At 40.1% G+C, this 16,673-nt stretch overlaps 1 protein-coding gene across 4 annotated transcripts in view; it reads left to right on the top strand.

Annotated features, from left to right (window-relative positions):
- Positions 1-16,673, top strand: part of LRP2BP (LRP2 binding protein) — a 30,058-nt gene that overhangs the window by 9,968 nt on the left and 3,417 nt on the right. For all 4 annotated transcript variants that reach the window (XM_055567404.1, XM_055567402.1, XM_055567403.1 and 1 more), the window contains 6 exons: positions 1,536-1,649; positions 10,648-10,790; positions 10,868-10,973; positions 11,855-12,078; positions 13,466-13,640; positions 15,252-15,364. In XM_055567404.1, coding sequence (XP_055423379.1) covers positions 1,536-1,649; positions 10,648-10,790; positions 10,868-10,973; positions 11,855-12,078; positions 13,466-13,640; positions 15,252-15,317 — 828 coding nt within the window. In that variant the 3' untranslated portion in view covers positions 15,318-15,364. The remainder of the gene's footprint in view (positions 1-1,535; positions 1,650-10,647; positions 10,791-10,867; positions 10,974-11,854; positions 12,079-13,465; positions 13,641-15,251; positions 15,365-16,673) is intronic.

Below are 16,673 nucleotides of genomic sequence, written 5' to 3' on the forward strand. Positions count from 1 at the left end.
GCTGGGAAAGATTGAAGGCGGGAGGAGAAGGGGATGGCAGAGGATGAGATGGTTGGATGGCATCACCTGAGTTTGAGCAAGCTCTGGGAGTGGGTGATGGACAGGGAGGCCTGGCATGCTGCAGTCCATGGGGTCGCAAAGAGTTGGACCCAACTGAGTAACTGAACTGAAGGGCTCTAGACGAACCTTGTTTCAAAAGTAATGAGAAGCTCTAGGAAGTGTTCTGAGACTGTGATGAATGGACTGGAAGGGAAGCATTAAACCAAGACCAGTTTAGAGAGAAATTATACTAGTTGGGGCAAGAGAGGATGGTGGTCTTGACCAGAGTGGTAGCAGTGTAACTGGGTCCTGGATTTATTTTGGAGATACAAATAAGGGTGGCATGGACTGAAAAATGGAAAAGTGGGTGAGTTTTGAGGAAACCATCAAAAGTTCAGTTTTTGGACATTTTATGTTTAAGATTCCCCTTTGTCATCCAACTATAAGGTTTCAAAGTAGAAACTACATGTGATACTCTAGATCTCAAAAGAAAAGTCAGAGTTGAAAGTAAATATATATCTGAGATTTTCCAGCATGTATGACATTTAAAATCATGAAAACTGTAAGGTCCTCTCTTCTCTTTCTCTGTATAAGAGTATTCTGAGTTTTCCAGCCTTCATATCTTGGCCAAACATTAGCCAGAAAATAGAATGAATCTTTACAAGTCATTTACTTATTGTTAGCATTTTGATGCAATTTTTATTACTTTTATCAATTTGTTGATTAATTACAGTTTAGGAAAAGAGAAATTCAGTAGTTTCTGTGTTTTCCAAAAGTTGTTTTTGTCAGGCCTTCTCATTCTAGTACTGACCTTTCAACTCAGAGACTCTTTTTCCACTATTACAAATGATTTAGTAAGGCATTTTCCATGGGGGATTAAGATACAAGCTCCATGTTTGTTCCTTACACTTTAGCATATTTCTTATTATATCCTATGATGCTAAGAAGCCTTAAATGAATGACTTGTGACATGGAGGTTTCTATAGGACATATGGGAGGAAGATAATTTTTGAGAATCACACACGTTTGCTTTTCTGTGTCATCTTTAGCTAGAAAATCGCAAAACTGGAAGAGCCATATTAGAGTGGATATTTAATAATAATGGATGTCCTGATGCTTATCTTTTCTCAGAGACTTTGGCCCCAACTCTGAAGTTTCTCAGATTCTGGGAGTGATGAGTAATATGGCAGGCTGGGATGAGCACCGAGCTAGGCTATCATTAGAGGGTAGTTCAGTAGTAGCCAAGAATAAGAATGAAAGTCAAAGCAAGTCCCTCCTAGGTTCCTCCTTGTTACTTCCCTCAGTTGCCATGTTTAGGTTTGTTTTACTGATTTTTATAGTGTGTGTTGTTTGTTGTCAATGGCTCACTTGTAAATTCCATAAATTTGTTTCTGTCTTTATTTGGTGCTGCTAGCTAGATTTAGGTGGGAACTAAGTATCTGTGATTACTTTAAGATAATAAAGAAAATAATTCAGTATTTCCTGGGAGCTTACAGGGATGGTATGAAGAAGCATTAGAACAGTTTGAAGAAATCAAGGAAAAGGATCATCAGGCAACTTACCAGCTAGGAGTGATGTATTATGATGGCCTGGGGACAGCTGCAGACTCTGTAAGTTATTGTTTTGTTCAGTGTTTAAGATTTCATGGTTCTGGATTTAAAATTATTTATATTTTAATAATATATATCTGTACTCATATTTAAATAATTATCTGTTCTTTCATCATTTACATAAAAACAAAATTTCTTTTTGCCCCCCTCCTTGCTACCACTAGCCATCAATAACATTTATGTTTTAAAATGTTTTCCTTTGTTCTTAAAAGTTACTTTAAAGCTACATGAACATGGAGAGAAGTTAGAAAATAAGCAAAATTAAGATCACTCCAAATTTTCCTATCAAATATGAGGTTATTATAGTTATTACTTTAGAGTTATTCTTTCATGTATTGCCCTATGCAGAAAAAAATAATGTGTGTGTATACACACCTACATTTTAAAAATATAAGACCAAGTATACATTACTGTTCTGTAATCTTTTTTTCCCACCTGTGTTTAGAATGTCCTTCATTGTCAATAGATATAGTCTACATTTTCATTTAAATACTTGTATAATAATCTATTGTATATCAATAGTATTTTTAGGCCTCATATTTTTGGCATGCTTGAAGATGAAATAATAAGTTAAATTATGAGATTTTGAGATCAGTAATATGATTTTCTCTATGCTATATGGTTTTCATTTTTTAATTATTTCCCCTTTTTTTGCCTCATCTTACAAAGAAATTTCCTATGAAATTTATTTTTAAAATTTTCAAAGATATTTAGAATTTAGTTTCCCTGTATTCACTTGCAAAGGTGTCCTGTATATACAGGTCTATTACAAATTCTAAAATGTGAAAGTACACAGGCTTTCAAATTTTGGCTTTACCACTGGTTTCAAATCTTGTTTTTGCCACCTATTAGCAGTATAATCTTGGGAAAATTATTTCTAGCTTTAGTGTCCTTATTTGTAAAGTGAAGATAAATAATCTCAGAAATACATCTGTCATTTCCCCCTCTCCTTTGGTCATGGCCAGCCTTGATGATTGATCATAACCCAATCAGCTACAAAGAAGTACCTAAGTCCAGACATAGTCTCAGAACTTTTATCAGTACAAAGCTTTAAGGATACATTACCAGGTTAATCCATTGGAGGCAGCATAAAAAATAAAACTCATTAACCTAACTCATATAGTTGTTAATGAGATTGGATGACAACACATAAAAATAACTAACACAGGGCACATGGAGTAAGTGTCCAAGAAGCATTTTCCTCCCTGACTTTATCTTGTATAAAGTTAATAATGAGGACCATACTCTAATTCCTGAAATTCTTCATTTTTCCATATTTATAATCATTGTACCCTATGATGAAATGAATGGTAAAAATAAATATTTGCATTAATTGTAAGATACTCATTGTAACCTATGTATAGTTTAATTTTTGAAAGTTTAGTAACCTGCAGTATCCATTACTACATTGCCTGCATTTACTCCAAATTTAATACAGCTGACCATACCCTCCTTGCAACACCCTCCCTCCTTAGCATCTGAGATATCTTTAGTTCATCTGATTCTCCCTCATACTTTGCACACATCATTCTACCATTGTTTGTATATTTGAAATACAGTTTTTTCTGTTTGCCTCTTCACAGCCACTCAGACCCTTGTGCTAGCTGCTTCTCTCCCATCTAATGTTGAAATATGTCAGAACCTTGGCCTCAGCCCTTCCTGCCTCCTTTCACTCTCTCCTTGAGTAGGCTCATCCAGTCTCATGGCTGACACTATCTATACATACTTTTTAAAAACTTTCTGATCATTGTCTTCATACCAGAAACGAATTCTGAGATCCACATAGCCAGCTGCCTTTCTCTCCCTAAATGATGAATCAGGTAAATTCATAGATTTGGTGTTACTTTCCATTTTTTCTGTTTCCTCAGTGAAATAAAAGTGAGGCTATGTGTTTGCTTTAGCAGCATGTATGCAGAGCCTGTGCAAAGATGACACACAAACTCATGAACTGTTCCATACTTTTTATAAAAATATTTTAAGAATCGAAGCCTTGAGCTGAGACTGAGGAGTGGGAGCAGGGAGAGCAGAAGTTTGAAGAGAAAGAAGGTTTGAAATAGTATCCCCTCTTCAAGATAAGTGGGAGAGACTACTGTTGAAACAAATTGATAGTATTACTTGTGAAGGCTGAGAGCTTGCTCTGAAATTTATAGTCATAAATTTTAAGAAGGACCTGTTAGCATGGTTATTTTTTTTCTAGCCATGTTCAATGGTTTTAAGTACAGCAGAGTAGGGAGAAATAGGGTATTTGCCTCATGAGTGAGTGTCATGGAGGGAAGAGGGACAAAGAGTACAGTGACAGATATAGAATAAATTGATAATGTGGGAAGAACATGAAGGTGTGGACAGATCAGGAAAATTGGTAGATTCAATGGGTTGGGATATGGCAACTCCACAAAGTAGAATGACTTCAATGTGATTACATATGGAGACCAGAGGAGGAAAAAAGGAAGATGGCTTCTGTAGGTCTCTTCAGTTAACCCCAAGGTAAAGGAGCAAAGAGCAAATTCTTTTAATTTTTATCACTTTATAAATTTACTGAGTTGTTCTTGAGACTAATTTGGCCCAAAGTCTGGTTGAACCAAATGTGCTTTGTGTGGTAGACCTGAAATGTCTTGAAATTTACATTATAAACCCTCAAATACAAAATAGTTATGTTTATTGTAATCATATATCTTTGGAAAGAAATTGAGAGGAAAAAATACATACACATAAGTATGTATATATGTGCCTGTGTATCTTTTATATTTGTACATATTTACCATGTCTGGGGCTTTTCAGTACTTCCTGTCAAGGTGGGTTCCCATTTGGCACTGTATTCCATTTCTTTTCAACCTGAAAAACTTCCTTTAAAGAGCATTTTTTGCATAATGTGCAGGTGATGAGTTATCTCCAATTGTGAGTACCTGAAAATGTCTTCAATCTACCTTCATTTCTAATGAATTGTTTTGGGGTTGAGCTCTTTCTTACTCCACTTTAAAAATGCCATTCTAAAATCTCCTGGCTTCTCATGAGAAGTCAGTCTCTGTATTGTGTGTTAGTCGCTCAGTTGTGTCCAACTCTTTGTGACTCCATGGACTATAGCCCATCAGGCTCCTCTGTCCATGGAGTTCTCCAGGCAAGAGTACTGGAGTGGGTTGCCATTCCCTTCTCTAGGGGATCTTCCCAACCCAGGGATCGAACCTGTCTCCTGCATTGCAGGCAGATACCTTACCATCTGAACCACCAGGGAAGCTTTGTATTATGTTTCCTGTATGTAATGTGGCCTTTTTCTCTGGCTGCTTTGCAAGGCATCTGTAGCTTTCAGCAGTTTGACTATGATGTGTGCCTAGGAGAGGGTTTTTGTGTATCCTATCTGGGGGTTACTGAATTTCAAGGATCCCTTTCGGTTGCAGTTTTCAAGAGTTATTCCTTTTCCAGTTTATGTTTGCTTTGGTAAACTTCCTAGTGCCTTTAAAAAGTGGTTCTATATGTTTGGTCCCAGTTTAATCACTGCCATCTGTGGGAGGATTTGCACAAACACGTCACTCTACTGTGGTTGTACCCTAAGTTCTCTCTTACTAACAAGCTGGGGTGGAATGGTAGACACCTGCTCACACACTCACAGAAATAGATCCATGTGATCTGGGACTCAGTAAAACACTTTATTTTCTCATCTTTTACTGTGTTGTTTAGCCAAGAACAGCATTTTGAGAGAGCAGTGAGGGGTAAAAGTTAGAAAGAAGCATACACAACTGTACATGATGGTTAAATATTATTTTTTTCTTTGGAGTGACTTTGAAGGTTTTGAAACTGAGGATTAAGTCCATTTCACCTGCCTTCATTTGTCAAGGTTTTTTTAAAGCTAACATGCCCTCCAGGCAGCATAAGCATAAACCATAAACCATTGCCCAAGTGGTTGTCTAGAAACTGGGAGTCAGCTGCATCTAGTTTGAGCAGCTGGTTGAGACTGGATCGGGCCACCCACCGTCCAGCTGGGCATCCACAGGTGTTCATTGCTTGGTGATCTTTTAAATGTGCAGAAGCCTGTAGCTTAGTTACACCTGCGCAGAGCGAAAATTATCCACCAGTCACTGCACCTTTCCCCATGCCCTCCACGCTCCCTACACCTCCAACTGCCATCCTGCGTTATTCATTATCCTCTGAATACCTGAAGCCACTTGCCTTGGGAAGCTGGTTTGAGGTTTGTTCTTCCTGTCTTCTGGTTTGACTGCCTTGCAAATAAACCCTCTTTTTGCTGCAGACCTTGGTGTCTCAGCGTTTGGCTTGCAGTGTGTCTGGCAAGACAAATCTAGTTTGGTAACAGATGTGGTGAGGCAGCCAAGAGGTAAGTAAAAATAAAGCTTTCACCTGTGGCTCATTGGCCCCTTGCAGGCACTGAGGACCTGGGGACGAGCAGACCCTATGGCTCTCGCTCCCCATCCCCACATCCTCTGCCTGCCTTTTTTTTGGAGAAAAACTTCAAAGAATGAATTCAGAGAAATGAAGGTGTTGAAGCAAAGGAAAACAAGACAAAATTACACTACTTCAGTCATTAAACGAAGCCAAGGCCCTTTAGTTCCTCCTCAAGGGCTACAGATAATATTCTAAACCACATCCTTTGAGCTGTTTTGTAGCCACCGAAACCCCCACCAGGTAGAAGTTAAATATACGATGACCAGACTAGCCATGAGAACTGGCCCCAAAGAAATGGGAACAAACATGTATACCTGTGGCGGATTCATTTTGATATTTGACAAAACTAATACAATTATGTAAAGTTTAAAAATAAAATAAAATTAAAAAAAAAAAAAGAAATGGAAACAAACCCTGGAACCAAAGATTAAGTGTACTTAATACAATCAAGATGACACTGATCAGACCACTTCACGACCAATTTCAAGATGACTGTCAGAACTGACGGTGCTGTTCTGCATGCAGCCCCCTCTCCAACTATATAAGTTCTTGCCCACTGATTGTCAGTGAGGAGTTGGCTTTCAGACTTGAGTCCACCGTTCTCTCCCACTGCTGGCCTCCAGAATAAAAAACTTTCCACCAGACTTGCCTCTCAAGTATTGGCTTCTGAGCGGTGAGCAGCCAGACCTGATTTGATTTTCAGTAACACATTTTGGAGGTTTGGGGCTTTTGGGTTTGGAAGACTTCTTTTGGGTGAGTAACTTCATTAAAGAAACACAACTATGCCTTTATTGTCTTTGCAACCGTGAATGGATCATGGACCAGAGGCCCACTTGGAGGGACTTTGGCAGACAGTACAGAAGGTTACAGGCCTCTGTATCTGGGTCACAGGCCCAGGGCCATGGTTTTGTTTTAGTCTTGCTTGTCCATGTATGTGTGTGTCTGACTGTCTAAATGTTAGGAATTGGCTACTGGGGATTGAGCTGAGGTGTCCAAACAAACCTTGAAAAGGCTTTACCAGGAGCTAGACTGTCAGATGGGGAAAAGCATAACTTTGTACGTATGCCTGAATGTCCCATTCCCCTTCTGAGAGATTTACTAAATACCAGGGTTACCTTTGCCCCTGGGCAAATGAGCATTAAAGTACCACCAGAGCAGGCTTGCAAATTGCAGGCTGTACCCCAAAGAGAATAGCCTGCAGCTATTCCAGGAGAGATTGCAAAGAGGAGTCCAGAGGCCTGGGTGGATGAGAGATCAGCAAGAGCAGAGAGCTAGGCCTATATAAGTTAGGGCATCACCTGAGGTCGGCTTATACAGGATTTAAGAGCAGTCAGATTGTAAAAAAGGCTCATGGGGCAGTCCCTAAGCCCTGCACTGTCACTGATCTGTCCGCAAAGTGTGGGTCTACTGTATGAGAGCTGACAGATGCCTTTTCTTGCACTTTGTTTTAAATCCCAAGAGTTGTTTGCTTTCAAGTGGGAAGATCTGATACTAAGAGTTAAGCAACAGTACTGCCAGACAGTACTTCCTCGAGGATTTAAAACTTCACCCATCATATTTGGAGAAATCGTGGCAAAAGATTAAGGGACCCTCAACTAAATGAGGAAGGTAGGATGGTATTCAGATTACCAGTAAGACAAAGGACACTTGAGACTAGAATATGATTTTTATTTCTTTATTTTTTTTGGCTATGCTGGGTCTTCGTTGCTCTGCAGGCTTTTCGCTAGTTGCGGTGAGCAGGAGCTCCTCTTCGTTTTAGTGCTTGGGCTTCTCGTTGCAGTGGCTTCTCTCGTTGCTGGGTATGGGCTCTAGGCATGTGGGCTTCAGTAGTTGCAGCTCCCAGGCTCTAGAGCACAGGCTCAATAGTTGTTGGCACATGGGCTTAGTTGCTCTGAGACGAGGGATCCAACCTGTGTGCTCTACATTGGCAGGCAGGTTCCTATCCATTGTACCACCAGGGAAGTTGCCAGAACATGATTTTGATTTCAGCCTTTTTGGTTGAACGAGGCTATCAGTTATCCAAGAAAAAGAGTTCTCAGCCCTCTGGTAAATATTTGGGTTTTGAACTCTCACAAGGACAGAGACTTGCCCTCGGACAGAAGGGGAGCTCTAGGCAGAGCTGCAGCCCCCACCAAGAGACTGCTGCAGGAATCTCTGGGAGTGGCCGGCTTCTGCATATTTGGGTCCTCAGCTTTGGATGCACAGCAAAACCCCTTTCAGAAGTTCTTAGAGGAGGAGATAATGAACCTCTAGACTGAAGTTGTGGAGAAAAAACATTCTGAAGCCCAGTTTCATCTTCAACAAACGGGACCTTATGAGGAACCGGCCAGGAGAGGGAAACCACACTCAGGAGGAATATCAACCCCAGCTGCTCCCAGTGGGCCAGTGAACCCCCCACAGATCTTAAGTTTCTATTGAGGAAGAAGCATCAGAAAGAAAGGTGAATGGGGTTGCTGTGGTGGTGGGCTTGAGAAAGTAAAATTCAGAGAGCAATTTAAATAACTCATTAGTTATCAGATTGTTTTTTGTTCCGCTTTCTTTGTTTATAACCTCCCAGGCTTGGAAGGACAGTTCAGTGATCAGAATTTTTCAGTCTCTGGCAAAAGTAGGTAATTTCTCTACCTTTTGGCTGTCATCCAAAACCTTCTGTTTTTGATCATGCTGACCCCTTAGTTGTGCCTGTCATTAATTGTTGACCATCCCTAACTTCACTGTGACTTCAGGTGTGACTGTTGAATTAGGCTAATCAGTAAATTTCCTGACCTTTGTATTTTCTTGACTAAGTGAAAATTTGGTCTCCTCCTCCTGTCCTCAGAATAAAAAACCAAAACCAAACCTTTGGCATCTCCCCTTGCCAAGGTTCTGTTTGGCGAGGATATTTCAGAAACCACACTTAACTTTCCCAGCCTGTGTCCCTTGCATATTATCTGAGTGTTTCCGTCAACTGATAATGATCAAGACACTCCAATAGGTAAAAAGTATTATAAGACAGAGATCCCTGGCTCACCGTGTCCCAAGTAAAATCCCCAAGGATGAGAGTCTTAAGTTTTAATATGTCTGGTATTCTGTGTGCCCTCAGAGGGTACATAGTTGTCCCCGCTCCCAACATGGTACATATTTATCTACAATTTTTATTACCAGTGTTGGGCCTGTAAATAACCCTGACAGCTGGTGCATAAGTGATATTTGTTTGGGATCACAATGTTAACTTGAGGGACTTGCCTGGTGATCCAGTTGAGATTTCTCCTCCCAGTGTTGGGGGTGCAGGTCTGATTCCTGGTTGGGGAGCTAAGACCCCACATGCCTCCCAGCCAAAAAACCAAAGCATGAAATGGAAGCAATGTCATAACAAATTCAATAAAGACTTTAAAAATCATCCACATTAAAAAAGATGCTCACTTGAAACCAGGAACATATTCTCAAATAAGTGCTTAAGAGATTGATTCAAGCCCATGTTAGGCCTTATCAGCAGGAATTAGCCAGAGCTGTCCTTGCCCCATTCCTCAAGGGTGAGAAATGGTCAAAAGGTAAGGTGGGGACAGAAACCCACATTCAAATCCATTTTGATTGCCTTCACTAATCCAGGTGCTTTTAAGACTGGTATGTCTCCCAGGCAGCATGTAGCCTAAACAAGATGCTTGCCCAAGCTCCTTTTAGGAACCTGGAGTCAGGTATGTCTACTTCGAGCTGAGCTGGTTCAGACGGGATGGAACCATTGGCCCTTCATCTGGGCATGCACAAGTGTCCATTGCTTGGTGACTTTTTGAACATGCAGAGCTCTATAGCTTAGGTACACCTGCACAGAACAAAAGACTCCCACACCTTTTTCCAGTCACTTTTCCCCCCGCTCCACATGCTTCCAATGGCTGCTTTCTTCATCCCATAAATACCCCAAACCCCTTGCCTTGCAGGGGGTAGAATTTGAGATTTGTTCTCCCATCTACTTGGCTGCCTTGTAAACCCTCTTTTCTGCAAACCTTGATGTTTCAGTGTTTTGGCTTGCTGGGCATTGGGCAGGAGGAACCTGGTTTGGTGAACAGTTCGTGTCTGGGTTTTCGGAGGCAGGGCAAGCCTTTTATTAGCAGTTAGGATGTCTTCTGTGTTTTATGACTACACAGACATCATATGAAGATGAGTGTAGTAAGATATAAATTTATCACTGAGCACAGCTAGGGAAAGTGTGCTTAAAGAAAGAAGACAGGGTTTAGGGCTCACAGGCATCCTGTAAGGGTTAAAATTTTGAGTGTCTGGTTATTCTTACACTTTAACAAGTTCTAAGAACTGTGCTGATTCAAAATAAGGACCATGAGAAGAGACAAAGGCACTCATACTGAGACATGATGCAATTGTGGAAGCTGTAATATGGGAGAAATGCCTTACATCCCAGAGCTTCTAGGAACGCTGACTCGGGAGATGGACTTTTATTTATTTTTAGCCCTGCAGACTCCAGGACAACCATACTGTTAGGTACAGACTTGAGACTACATCATGTCCGAGCGTGAACACTTCGTGGCATTATCAGAAAACTTAGTTTGGGTAAAACTAAACTGGGATTTGGGTAAAATTGAACTGGGACTTTCTGTCTTGTTCTTTTCTTTTGTGGAAGGAAAAAGGAGTGGAATATATGAAGAAAATTGTTGATTCTCCATGCCCCAAAGCAAGACACTTAAAATTTGCAGCAGCTTACAACCTTGGAAGAGCTTATTACGAAGGAAAAGGTGTTAAACGATCAGACAAGGAAGCTGAAAGGTAATCTGGCCTAAGAACAAGATTTTTTCATCAAATGTTCTAAACAAAGAATAACTCATCTTCTCCTTCTCTTCTAGACTGTGGCTTTTTGCTGCAGACAATGGGAACCCAAAAGCTAGTGTGAAGGCTCAGAGTATCCTAGGATTGTATTACTCAACAAAGGAGCCCAAAGAGCTTGAGAAGGTAACAGTGGTCCATTTGATAAACTAGCATCATGTGTAGATTAATATTTGGTTCACTATTCCTTCTGTGAATGGAGGATGGTGAGGAGTAAGTATGTAGACCTGTATAGCTCATAATTCTTTAAAATGTAAAGAAAACTTACATATTAGGATCTCCAAGCTCATCTTGCCCTTTCCTCAACTATGAATGCTGCCTCCTACCAAAGGAGACCACAGATGTGAGCACTTTGTGTGCTGTGGAAAACACACCTACAAAATACTCTACCATAAAGGTAAAAGAGGAGGGTGAGTTAGTACAGTCTCTTAATCATCAGCGATGGAAGCTGTTTCCAAGAAATCTTATAGGGAGGAGGAAATGAGGCGTTCAAGGCAAGCTTGTAGGAGGCACATAACCACCAGCACCCGCTCCCTGCACCCCCACCCCCCTAGATCCTTGGCAGACAGCTGAACAGCTACCTGGAAATCCCTGTGAACTCAGACTCACAGGGAGGATGTGCTCGGACCTCATGCAGGTTTGTATCCTTGGTTGTTTTTGATCCTGTCAGAGCTCCAGGTGGGCCTGAGAGATGGCCGCCATCTAACATCATCAGCTGGTCTCCTTGCTGTGCCGCTTCACAAAGCCTTTCAGACACTTGGTTCCTGTTTCCTACCTTCTCTGTGCTTCCTCTGGAAAACTTGAAAATCCCAAAACCTGAATAGCTGAGCTCAAGCCAGTGACCTGGCCTGCACTGTGGGGAGACAACAGGGGAGCCTCCCTCAGCACCCTCTCTGAGGCCTGTGAAACTGGTGCCAGCCTGACCTGTGTTCAAGAGGTGGGAGCTGTGTCCTAGAGATGAATTAAATTCTACCTGGTGAATACTATGGAATTGTGCTTTTTCTTAGGCATTTTATTGGCATTCAGAAGCTTGTGGCAATGGAAACCTGGAGTCCCAGGGTGCCCTGGGGCTCATGTACTTCTACGGACAAGGTATCCGCCAGGACACTGAGGCTGCCCTGCACTGCCTGAGGGAAGCAGCGGAGCGTGGCAATGTCTATGCTCAAGGGAATCTCGTGGAATATTACTATAAGATGAAGTTCTTTACAAAGTGTGTTGCATTTTCCAAAAGGTGAGTAACTGGATAAAAGTATTTACAAAAACTTACTAGATGTTCTGTGCCTGGTCTGTTTAATAGAACTCACTGGAGTATTGGAAATGATGGCTGTTGGCACTTGCAAAGTGGCCAGTGCAACTGAGGACTGAACTTGTAACTTTCAATGGATTTTAATTTAAACAGACACACACAGCCCAGGGCTACTGTATCAGATAGTGATTGATGAAACATCTGTGCCATCAATCTGCATGATTTCAATGCTCTTTGCTTTATATGCCGGCTAAGTGATCTTAAGCAAATTTTACTTCTGAGGGCACCTACTGTTCTTTTGCAATCTTGCAGAAGTATTTTCTTCTTGATTAAAAATAATAGTGAATATAAAGCATGTAACATAGCTTGGCACATGAGAAATATTTTTTCTTCCTACACCCTCAGCCACAGGTTCTGTAACTGCACAGTTACACTGTAGCTTGATGAGGACAGCAAAATGAGAAAGGTTAAAAGACTCAACACTAACATAAAGGATATGGAAATTTGTTCTGAGGCCGTGTACTTTGCCACCTTTATCCACAATGCACAAATGCAACATGCCAGGAGAAAGAGACCGTGGTGTCCTCTAGAATGGCTGTAAGGCCATGCTGACATCGCCCTCCCTACACGCCCTCCCATAGAGCCCACAGGCACCCAGTGTGAAGTAGACATCTACACTGGAGGATGAAGGAACGCCTTTTGCCCTCACCTCCCCAGCATCATGGGCTCCAGGCAGCAGGCCACTTGACAGTGTGGTCTCCAGTGTCCCAAATCTCCCAAGTGCCCATCTGGGTAAAACTAAGACTTCATATAGTCCTTTAAAAATCTTTGGAACTTTCCATTATTGCCCATGTTCCTGTTTCCTACAGTATCACAGCTGACATGGAATGGACTCTTCCATATAATTGTCCATCTCTATATCTGGGTTATAAAGAATGACTTTTTATTGCCCACTAACATAGATGTGCAAGTTTCTCAATGTGTTTTCTGGTCCTCTGTGACTGAAGTCCAAATTCAAGGTTGATGTTTAAATACCCAGAGAGACAGAAGACTGCTTTTCTCTCCATTGTTTAAATCTGCAAAGTGGCAAGAGTTTTTGTAGTAATATTTTAAACTTAATGTTTTCTAGTGGTTATTAAGCCTGACAAGCATAATCCTAGAGGGGCTGTAAAGTAACCACTGTGATTAGTTCCTCTTCCACTTGTGTTAGTTGACTGTATTTACCCTTCCCCACACAGCAAACAATTCAGTTCTAAAACTTGTAGAAATGCTAGGGAAACCACTTGGGGCACAAGGAGAATTTCTGGACGTGTTTATAAAAATGTAAACCGTAAGTGATAGTGTTTTTAAATCTGACGACTGGGTGTTCCAGGATCGCCGACTATGATGAGGTTCACAACATCCCCATGATAGCCCAGGTCACGGACTGTCTCCCGGAATTCATCAGCAGAGGCATGGCCATGGCCTCTTTCTACCACGCGCGGTGTCTGCAGCTCGGCTTGGGGGTCACAAAGGATGAGGCGACAGCCAAACGCTATTATTCTAAAGTAAGCCCTATCACAAACATAAATGGACTCAATTAGAATTTCTAGGTTTTTAGTTGAGACTTGAACATTTTATAAATTAGTGTTTTTTTCTTACTTACTATGCAGATAACCTCTTGTCTACCCAGAAGTTGTTAGACATACAGCTTGTTTGCAGACAGTTTTCTCATTCTTTTTAACATAATTAAGCTCAGATGGTAAAATTTCTATTTTTGATGCAAATTATTCTATTTCACTATCTGCAGCCTAAGGCTCAGCACTAAGACCTTAAAGCCTGAACAAGTATGCCTTAGTTCACCCAGAAAAAGTGTGAATCTCTATTTTCCTTCTGTATATGTTAGAGTACATTTCATTAAGGTTTCTTTATGCATGATATCTACTACAGCCAGTTAAAATAAGCCTTTTCATGTTTTAATCCATGTGATCAGTTTATTTATACCAAATAGATTTCACATCTAAACGCAACTGTTAAAAACTGTAGAGGAAGTGAGAAAGGCAGTCATTATGAATAGTAACTGTAAATTCATTTTTTTAATAAAAAGCAAAAAATTGCACACCTTAGGTCCATGACATCCATAAGTCCAAATTGGAATTAGATCATAAAAATTTACATAATACACAAATTGTTCAGTTGGAGCAGGGGAACAGAGCAAAGAAGAATTTTCTAAGTCCCCTGCCTAAAAATCTGACTATGTTATAGCAGTGGTTCTCAAAATTATTTGCATGTTAAAATCACATGGGGATCTCTTAAGAATTCCAAAACCTAGGCCTTATTTCAGAACAATTTCATGTCCTAGAATGGACATGGGCAGATTTAAGTTCCCCAGGAGGTTGCAATGTGTCGCCAAGTTTGGAACCCTAAATTATTTTGTTGGAAATTAAATGTCCACAGTATTAAACCCATATCAACACAAATATCAGAATATGGTACAAAAATACAACTAACCTTTGAGGTATCTACCATTACACCATCCTATCAGTATGAGTAGCAGCTGTCTTTTTTAAAATCTAAACATTCTTTTATTTTACCAGTTTCCAAACTAAGTCAGTTTTAGATTCTGTACTAGGTATCCTTTCCAAGTAGACATAAGCAAAGAGAACTCTGGGTGAAAAATATCCAGAAATGTGGTACATGTTCATCCTAAACAAAACAGCATAATAAACAGGTACGACTGTAAAACTGTTTTCCTTAGGTTGGGAGATAATACAGACCCATCACTCAGTTTTGGTCACTGGATTTTATGGGAGATACTTCCTCTAACTTTTCTGCATTTTAAAAGTATATCTGTGAAGGGTCTGGAATCACGTCAGATGAGGCACAATAAGGGAAATTCTAAGTATTTTACTCCAAGAAAAAGGACTTGAGGGGCTTCAGTGGTGGTCTTCAGCAGACTGCAAGGAGGCCACTGAAAATTCTCTCTCCCCCAAATGATAATAGCATGGTTATTTTTAGTATGATCTATTTTACGTAGGTTAACTTGAATTCCCCTAATTAAGCAATTAGAGTAGAAATGTATCTTAATTACAAAATTCCCTTAAATCATTGTACTCTTCTTAAAAACAAAAGGTTTAACAGTCCAAAATACGTCTAAATAACTTTCTTTGAATTTGAAGGCTTGTCGTCTGAATCCTGCATTGGCAGATGAACTTCACACTTTACTTATTCATCAAAGAATTTAGATCACGATGCATTTCAACAAAGATCATCGATTCTAACAGCTTAGAATGTATGTATTTTTATAATTTTTATAACAGCTATGTTTTCTGCCTCGCACATTAGATTAACCTGGGTATTTTAATGGTGGCATGGTAACCTGGGTATTTTAATGGTATCATGATGGTATGATACCTTCATTCTTGAATTTGTATAATACAACTTGAAACCTAGCTAACAAGATCAGATTGCAGGAAGAGTCCTCAGAGATCCAAGTCTTAGTCTAGAGAGTGGCCCAGATTGTGTCAGATATTGAAAACTATTCTATAAAGCCAGTGTTTTTTTCCATTCTTAAATAGTGTCCTGAAATACTTGATGCAGTCTTAGCTTTAATAGTATAAGTGCTACAAACTTACCAAAAAAACGACAAAGTTTAATTCTTTAAATTTCTTTAATCTTTAGTTTTGTGAATTTTTAATAATTTTATTCAGTCATCTAAAACTTTAAAAATTCCAAATTGAAAGGAAAAACTTGAAATCTAAATTTGAAAATAAGTGGGTTTAAGAAACTGCTTACAATTTTGCCTCTCTCTATCTTCCCTTAAACATCTTAGTGAGTAAAACTACTATATTGAAACAAGATGTCTCTTTGAACTTCAAATCCTTGTCTATATTTTAAAACCCTCAGTGTATTTCAAAGATAAAATCTCAAATCATCTACCAGTATAAGACCTAGAAATTGTTAAATCAGTAAAAGACTTTCCTTATCCATTACATCTACAAAGGCAAAAGCTGACAGAAAAAAATAGAATCCATACCCAAAAGATTTTAAAGGAAATACACATCTGTAAAATAAATATTGAAAGTATTGTTTAAGATACCCAAATAACACCTTCTTTGTAAATGTTTTGGCTTTATTTTATAAATCACACCCATCCTTTCTAAAGTGATTTATAAGAACTCAGCACTGCTAAGTCACTTCAGTCGTGCCCGACTCTGTGTGACCCCATAGACGGCAGCCCACCAGGCTCCGCCATCCCTGGGATTCTCCAGGCAAGAACACTGGAGTGGGTTGCCATTTCCTCCTCCAATGCATGAAAGAGAAAAGTGAAAGTGAAGTCACTCAGTCATGTCCGACTCTTAGCGACCCCATGGACTACAGCCCACCAGGCTCCTCTGTCCATGGATTTTCCAGGCAAGAGTACTGGAGTGGGGTGCCATTGCCTTCTCCGATCTTAGCACTGGTAAAATACAATTAATATGTAGGCGCTGGTCACTAACGAAGTATTAAATGGCACAAAACTACAAAACTACCTGCTTTTGTTTCATGTCCTGGTTTGTCTGTATTACTTGAACTTCATTTTGTCTTTATCTAAAGGGAAG

The sequence above is a fragment of the Bubalus kerabau genome, chromosome 2, assembly GCF_029407905.1.
Source record: "Bubalus kerabau isolate K-KA32 ecotype Philippines breed swamp buffalo chromosome 2, PCC_UOA_SB_1v2, whole genome shotgun sequence".
NCBI classification, from domain to species: domain Eukaryota; kingdom Metazoa; phylum Chordata; class Mammalia; order Artiodactyla; family Bovidae; genus Bubalus; species Bubalus kerabau.